This window comes from Sminthopsis crassicaudata, chromosome 5 (assembly GCF_048593235.1).
Source record: "Sminthopsis crassicaudata isolate SCR6 chromosome 5, ASM4859323v1, whole genome shotgun sequence".
Lineage (NCBI taxonomy): Eukaryota > Metazoa > Chordata > Mammalia > Dasyuromorphia > Dasyuridae > Sminthopsis > Sminthopsis crassicaudata.
This window is the reverse complement of record NC_133621.1, coordinates 233,883,027-233,892,059: the sequence shown is the minus strand read 5'-3', so window position 1 is coordinate 233,892,059 and position 9,033 is coordinate 233,883,027. Positions and strand designations below refer to the sequence as shown.

The 9,033-nt window shown below is 35.2% G+C and overlaps 1 protein-coding gene across 1 annotated transcript; it reads left to right on the top strand.

Moving 5' to 3' along the window:
* The first annotated feature begins 1,140 nt into the window (after positions 1 to 1,140).
* Positions 1,141 to 2,022, top strand: LOC141543965 (olfactory receptor 5BS1-like). The gene has a single exon (XM_074269621.1). It carries the CDS (start codon positions 1,141 to 1,143, stop codon positions 2,020 to 2,022), a length of 882 nt encoding a protein of 293 aa, XP_074125722.1.
* The last annotated feature ends 7,011 nt before the right edge of the window (positions 2,023 to 9,033 follow it).

The window sequence follows — 9,033 nt, the reverse complement described above, 5'->3', positions numbered from 1 at the left end:
GTAGCAAATCATAAACAAAATATTATAGAAGAGGATAAGAGATGTCATTTTCACATCAAGGAATTCCCCATGGGGAAGGTTACATAGAGCACTTTAATGAGCATGATTTGAACAGGGAAAGATGAGCAAAGGAGGAGCATCAATTTTAGTAGAATAAAATAATGGGGGCATAAGAACCAAGACAGAAAAGAAATGTCAGGATAAGAAGCCTTTAAGGGGAATAAAAAATTAATTTCTTTTTTATTATTTGTTTTGTTTTGTTTTGTTTTTTAACCAAGCACACCAGTACAGAGTTCCCATTGAGGAACTTTCTCTGTCAGTGGAGATTGGCACCTTCTTTGCAATCTGTACTCAATAGAAAAAGGACAGAACTGAGAATTTGAGGGGCAGGTAGGTGGTGCAGTGGATACAGCACCAGCCCTGAAGTCAGGAGGACCTGAGTTCAAATCTGGTCTCAGACACTTAATACTTCCTACCTGTGTGACCCTGGGCAAGTCACTTAACTCCAATTGCCTCAGAAAAAAAGAGAGAGAGAGAGAGAGAGAGAGAGAGAGAGAGAGAGAGAGAGAGAGAGAGAGAGAGAGAGAGAGAGAGATGGAAGGAACTGAGAACTCTATATTAGTTGCTGAGAGGGAGAACTGTAATAACAACATCATGCTACACATATTGAATTCAAATCATTATACTTCCTCCACAATCCAATAGTTACTGACCATTCTAACTATTACTCTTTTCTTTACTTCTATTCCAGTACAGTCTTGACCATTTAATGCTTAATTTCTAGTTTGCATTTTTTGTTCCATAAGCTTTTCCTATCTTGTCCCCCAATAAAGATTATGCCCATAAGGCAGCTTAGAATATTTCTTAAGGTCTTATAATATGTTATACTTACATATATATATATATATATATATATATATATATATATATATATATATATATATATATATATGCATATATATACATATATATATAAAGTTTATAATGTTAGGTATAGTACTAGTTGATCAATAAAGATTTGTTGGTTGATTGGTTGATTGATTTGCTTTTCTATTTCTAGGAAGTAATTTTTCTGATCAAATGATACCAGATAATCAGACCACAGGCACAGAATTCATTCTTCTGCCATTTTCCAGCGGCATGCACATCCAGTATACCCTAGGCTTCCTTTTCCTATTGATTTACTTCCTCACCTTGGCTGGGAACCTTTTGATAATGGCAGTCATCAAGATGGATTCCCAACTGCATACACCCATGTACTTCTTCCTGGTGAACTTATCCTTTTTTGATATATTTTATTCCTCAGTCATGGCACCAAAGTTGGTTTATACACTACTGACCAAAAATAAAACTGTCTCCCTCAGTGGGTGCCTAGTACAGATTGGACTGATGTTTTTCATTGCTTCATCTGAAGCCTTTATTCTCTCAGCCATGGCCTATGACCGCTACTCAGCCATCTGCAACCCTCTGGTTTATGTGATGGTCATGAGCAAACGATTCTGTACCTTTCTGGCCTGTGGGTCTTGTCTACTTGGGGTAACCAATTCTCTGATGAATACCCTGCCTTTGTTGAGGCTGCACTTCTGTGGCCCCCGCCTCATCTACCACTACAGCTGTGAGATGCCCGAACTCTTACCTCTCTCCTGCACTGATCTCTTCCCTAACAAGATGATTTTGTTCACCACCTTAATTGTTTTTGGCTTTGGTTGCTTCTTCCCTATCCTGTTTTCTTATACCCGAATTATCTCTGCCATCCTGAAGATCAGCTCGGCCTCAGGCAGGAGCAAAGCCTTTTCTACCTGCTCCTCTCATATCATTGTAGTGACCTTATTCTTCCTGACAGGTTTGGGCCGACATCTAAGCCCTGCTACAGGATCCATTCTGGAACAAGTCATTTCCCTACAGTATAGCATTGTGACACCCCTACTGAACCCCATCATTTACTGTTTGAAGAATGTGGAAGTCAAAATAGCCATAAAGAAAATATGGGGAAAGAAAGGCATCCTCTCTGGAACTTATTAACCACTACATAACCATGAGTGAGTATAAACAAAATTGGAGAAATTATGATTTTCAGTACAGAATCTAAAAAAATCTTCAGCTTTACAAAAGCCTCAGTAATGGGATAGACCAAATGATAATATAAAATACATATCCTTATGTCTTGATTTATTCTTTCCAAATCAATTTAACTTTCCATTAACTCATTTGAATGTAACAATCTCTGTGAGGTAAGGCCAGTATTAGGATTTTTATCTTACTGGGTTTTTTTGTTGTTGTTGTTTTGTTTTGTTTTGTTTTTACCATTTAGAAGCTATGTAAGTCTGCCTCTGTTTCTTCACTTCAAAGACTCTAAGATGATATGCCAAAAATCAAGAGGTCAAGGACTTCACCCCAAATCAGCTCACCTGCAAGAATTCTTCTTAAGAAATTGTATAAATTTGAAGCACTTGTGATGCCTGTAGAACACTTGAAGGCAGTTTATAAATGCATAACTAATAAAAACTGAATCTCTGGATTAAGTTGCATCATTTCTAAATGAATAAAAAAATCATTCAGTTCCTTATATCTTGTAATTAATCCATATCTCAATGTAATTAACATGGAGGGCAAAACTACTGGAGTGTTGGTTTAATAACACAAAGTAACCAGGCAAAGAAGGAGCATAAGGAACTTGAGATTCATTGATAAACAATGAAAGAGGAAAAAAAAGAATAGGAAAAATAGGATAGAGCAGGGATTGGAGGAAATCCCAGAATAATACTCCTATCTCAAAGGTATGGAAAGTCAGGGAAATAAAATTTTTGCAAAATTTTTGTAAATAGTACAAAACATAGGAATTATATTTAGTATTAGTGGGGTGTATATGTGTGTATGTGTGTGAAAGAGAGAGAGAGAGGAAGAAAGAGACAGACAGACAGACAGACAGAAGGGGGTGGAAGAGAGAGAATACAATTAAGATGTGAGGAATACTAGTGAAAGAATAATATATATATATATACCCTTCAATCTATCAACTATGCAGTGTTAAATTGTTCTTCAGAAACAATTTAACACTGCATAGTTGATAGATATAATAAAAAGGTTAAAAACAGAATGAATCACTATATTACCCACACAAATTGTTTCCAGCACAAAAAACTATGAAGACCTGATACAAATGTATAAGAATAAAAACCATTCCCCAATATTAAAATGGCCAAAAGATTTCAATGGGGGACAACTAGGTGTTATGGTGAATAGAGCACTGGCCTTGAATTTGGCAGTATCGGAATTCAAATCTTGACTCAATTACTCAATATTAACTATGTGATCCTGGGCAAGTCACTTAACTCCAAGTACCACACACACATACATATACACATACATAAAGAAAACATTTCAATTGGTATTTATTTTAATACTAACAATAGCATTTACATATTGCTTTAATTTTTGCAAAGTATTTTACATATATCATATAATATGTACTATTATGCCACCTATATTGCAAATGAATAAAGTGAGACTAAAAGAAAGTTGGTGTCATAGCCAGGGATTCACAACTAGTAAGTGTCTAAACAGAGGTCTTCTTATCTCTAATTTATTGATGACAATTTGAGAAATTACTCACCCTCAATGATAATTTGATCTATTATTCAATAAGCAAAAGTTAATTGATAGACATGTAAGGAATATGGAAAACTGAATAAAAATCTCAGTGGAGTCAACATGTAGCAAAGGTAATATATGCTCACAATTCATAGCACAGGATTTATACCACATATTGTTGTGGTTGCTATTTGTCCTCCATTCTCAAAGGTAAGAGATGCCAGGACATGCAAGTAAATTGGATTTAAGGGAGAGAGGGATTTGCATAGTCACCTGCCTCATTTTCCTCTCTAAAGCTATCTAGGTCCAGTGGACAGATACCACACTTAATGATGCTTGGTCAAGAGCCAAACCTACCTGCCTACTTGGAATTTGAAGTCTCAAGTAATGGAAAGGAAGCAGGCACTGACAACTACCACAATTATCTGTTGAATGAGAAGTTGAAGAAATCTTAACAACTAGTTGTGACTTCTGGTCAGAAGAGTTCTAATAGAAATTTTTTTTAAAAATACAATCCAACTATATTAGCAAGAATTAGAGCAAAGTGGAAAAATTTTATTGAGAAATCTTGGAATTCAAAGATTTATATTGATGAAAATCTTCTCTACATCAAATTACTGAGAGGAAACACTCTTATCAATTTTTAGAATAACTAATTTTTTAGGAGGATCCAAAATAAAGTGTAAGAGAGAAAAGTATTAATTAGGCTAAACTGAAGATCTACAGAGCTATTGTCCTGACTTCATCATTCTATGCTTTAAAACCTAAACAATCTGAAAATGCTAAAAGGCTGAACTGCTTCCATTTGAATTGCCTTAGGAATATTTTGAAGATTACAAAGCAAAATAAAGTACTGGATAATAAAGTCCTCTCTTGAGCTGAACTGGAAAATATTTAAGCAAGTATGTACTTGCCCAACTCTGCTGGGCTGGTCATGTTTCCCAAATGCCAAATGTATATTTGCATGAAAGATTATTTTATGAAAAATTCACTAAGGCAAGTGCACATGCAGGTCAGAAAAAAAGTTACAAGATCATCCTCATTATTTGGAATAACATGGGAGATGTTAGCATACATATCAGTATCAAAGAAAGTGGTGAGCTCCATGAGAAACATGGGATGTGCAAATCTAATGGCATCACCATCAAATGTTCAAAAGGACTACTTGTGCCTGACCTGTGGTAAAGACTTCTGAGCTTATATTGGACTGATATTGGACTAATCAACCATAGTTAAACACGCTGTTCCTTGTTCCTAACATCACGATGTCATTAATCCTCTCTGAGAATGAAAAATGAACAAAAACAACCAGAGCCTCAAATGTTTTAATGCTTCATCTCCATCATTTAGTTTCCCTACATTTTTTCAAGGGTCAGTTCAAATCTCAGATTTTTTCAGGAGCTCTTTCCTAGTCTTAACTCCACCTCAGCCCCAACTGCTAGTGCCTTGCCATCTAACATACTTTTTTGTCTATTCTGTGTGTAGCTTGAATAGACCCAGTTATATTCATGCCTATTTCCACTTTTAGAATCTGAATGCCTTCAGCTTCAGCTGTCTTTGCATCCCCAGAACTTAGTAGAATAGGAATGCTTGTTAATTGACAATTTCTGAAAATATTCCAGTGCATTTTTACCAGAACCCTTTACTGTCATAGGAGAAAATTTGTAATGGTACAAGTCATTTGGTTATGTTTATCTCTAAACATACTTTCATCCCACATAAACTCACTTTTTTCTTTCTTTCTTTTTTTTTTTTTTTTTTTTTTTTTTTTTTTTTTGGCAAGGCCAAAAGTCACACAGAGTCACCACACAGGTAGTCAATGTTAAGTGTTGTTCCCAGGTTTGAACTCAGGTACTCCTGACCCTAAGGCCAGTACTCTTATCTACTGTGCCATCTAACTACCCCCCCATATACCTTTGGTATATGTATTTTCACAGGCACAGTAAAATTCCAGTTTCATATCTTATAGACTACCATATGTTTTTCCTCAATATTATTTTATTTTTCCAAATATATGTAAAGATAGTTTTCAACAGTCATTTTTAAGACATTATATTCCAAATTTTTCTCTGCTCTTACCTCCCTCCTGCCCAAGACAACAAGCAGTCTGATATAGCTTAAAATGTGTACAATCATATTTCCATATTTGTCTTGTTGCATGAGAAAATTCAGACCAAAAGGGGAAAAAACACAAAAAGGAAAAAAGTGAAAAAACCATGCTTTGATGCACAGTCTCCATAATTCTTGACATCCACATTTGTATGTAGATGGCATTTTCCATCACAAGTCTATTGGCATTGCTTTGAATTACCACATTGCTGGGACGAGCTAAGTCCATCACAGTTGATCATCAAATAATCTTGATGTTACTATATTTACTATTCTCCTGGTTCCACTTACTTTACATCAGTTCATATAAGTTTTTCCTGGCTTTTCTGAAATCAGCCATATAGAACAATAATATTTCATTACATTCATATACTATAACTTATTTAGTTCATGTTTTTCCTTTAAAGGAAAATCAGAAATTTTGGACGAACTGAAAAAAAAACACCACATTGATTTACTGTTGGTGGAGCTCTGAATTTATCTGGCCATTTTGAAAAGCAATTTGGCATCATGCCCCCAAAGTTGCCGACTCTCAATACTTTTTGACTAAGCAATATAGCTACTAGACCTATACCTCCCAAAGATTTTAAAGAGGAAGAAAAGATCCCATAGGCAAAAAAATATTTATGACAACTTTTTAGTATGGTAGCAAAGGATTGAAAAGTAAGGAGGCAACCAACAATTGAAGAATGGCTGAACAAACTCTAGTATGTGAATATAAAGGAACATTATTATAGTTTGAGAAACAATGGAAGATATGATTTCAAAGAAACATGAGATGACTTGCATGATGTCCTTAATGCAGAGAAGTAGAAAGCAATAGAAAAATTTATCCTTTGGCAATAGCACTGTAAAAATAAATGATTTTAAAATACTTAGGACTTCACCTGGAAGTTATATGTACCCCTTTCTGGGCCAGGTTCTTTGTTTTTTATCTTTTTGCACTGTTTTCATCCCTAAGATGCCAAAAAAACAAATATATGGTCAAATTGCCTTAGATTATTGCTTTATAGAAAATGTGCCATAGAGAAAGGAAAATAAACTTGCACAGGTGAATGATTAGACAAATTAAGGAGAGTCTCTTGGACCTATGGGCAACACAAAGTAATACCTCCTTTGATCATCTAACACATTGGACACATTGAGCTTTCACCCTTATATCAGTCAAAAAACAAATGAAAATGAGATGTTTGTCTTTTTTATAATTTTGCAGTGAAATGAATTTTGTTTTTATCCCCAAAACCTTAATAACAGCATAGAAATGTTTCCTAAAAAAAGCATTTGATCTCACTTGACTAACAGGACCAAAGTATGGGTAGAATTGGGATTTCAAATCTCACTAGTCATGGTAAGTAGTAACAAAATTAGAAGATTTTCTTCTGTTTTAGTCGATATAGCTTATTTAATCATTCACATGTGTACAAGCAATCCTTATATGAATCCTTTGAAATAAATAGTAGTCCAAGCCAAATAAATTTAATGTATTATGAGTTTTTATATGGCTCATGTTATAGAGCATTACATATTTCATACCCTAGAGAAGATGGGTTCAAACTTGAATAAGGCACAATTTTTTTTAAAAAAAGAATGAAGTCCAAGGTATTCAAACCATTGACATGCTGCCAATACCTACATTAAAACACCATCTTGTGGCATGAACATACATTGCATCCTAAGTAGCTATTACTATCACACCACTAGACCTTTCAGTTGATACTAGAGAAGGTACAGGTGTTTCATCTATCCTTGCTCACATATCGCTAGTGTGATTGCAACACCATTACTCCAATGGAGAGGAACACTTCTCTTTTTTGCATACTCTTTAGAGCCTGGGGAACTGCTCATTTGAGTAACTTAACTATCATTGCATATATCATATTTGGGACTTGAAACCAGGACTTCCCTATTCCAAGGGCAGTCATCTATTCAATGTGCCACTGATAGTACATAATAATAAATAATTGTTGTTCAAGTCCATCCTTGCCCCCTTATAATAGAATTCTGATTTCAGCACTGATGATAATTTCAGAACTGATGCCATTCACTTCCCTGTTTTATCAAAATGAGGAGTTATTTTGCTACAGGTAAGAGACCATTTGGCAGGTGTATTTTTTAAGGATTTGTTTTCTTCAGTTAATTTCTGTGTTTCCTTTTCCAAGCTCTCCCTTTCCATATTTTTCTTCTTTTAAGATCCTTTAAAAATTCTCTGAAATGGTCTCTTCCATTGTTCCTTATAGTACAAAAATATTTGATTGTTTCTCCTAGGTCTATTTTCCAAGTCTGTTGTTTTTCTAATGAGGTATTTTACACTTTCTTCTATTTTTTTCATTTTTTAAAATTTTTGCTTGTCTGATTCTTGATCCTTGCAGAGGTAGAGGGTCAGAGTCGCTCTGTTACAGAACAATCAGGGGAGAGACTTCAGGTTCCTGACTCCTGAGCTAACCCTGACATTATATATTGGTGCCAATGTGAACTAAGGACCTGTATGCAGTTTGATCATAATTTCAGTGAAAAAGTCCCTGTGACTAGAAAATAGAGTGAGTATTAAAATAGACAAGCAGGAAACTTTGTTAAAGGCTAAACTATAGTAACTTTTTTTTTCTAGATGAAATGGGCCAAATACTAGGAAAAGAGTCTCCCCCACTCCCATCCCATGCTTAGGTTAATAAAGAGACAAGGTTTGCTTGTAACTTGGGAACAGATTGGTGGACTCTTAGAAACATTAAAATGCATGTTCCCTTGATTCTCCAAGGAAGAAGAAATAGAGGCAGATAAATGGAAACTAGTAGGAAAGCAACTAATTGAATATTATTACAATGATAATGGTCCTGATTCAATTTCTAAGAAAACATACTATATATACAATATAAGACAATTGACCTTAAATAATCCCACAAGTTTAAAAAAAAAAGAAAAGAAAAGTTTTAAGGAGAACAACCAGACAAGGAAGTGTGAGGAGAAAGAGGAAGAAAAGGGGGATGGTACTGACAGAATAGACAAAAGACATGGAGAGTTGAGGGAATTTAATAGGTGTGGTGATTCTCACTCTAACAGCTCAGCTTCATCTCCACCTACACCCCAGCAGGATCTTGACCCTCCCCCATCAACTTCATCTTCATAGGTGCAGGGAGGAGGAGGAATGGGAAGGGCAGTGATACTGCCAGCACCTCCTCCCCAGCAACCACCTCCCATGACTCCATTGCAAAAAGCACTACTTAAAGCCCAAGAAGAAGAACAGAATATATCTGATTTTAAAATAGAGGCAAACCGTGTGATTGAAGAACTTAACACTTCAGGTCAAGAAAAAAGAAGATACACTATTTTTAATCTAGA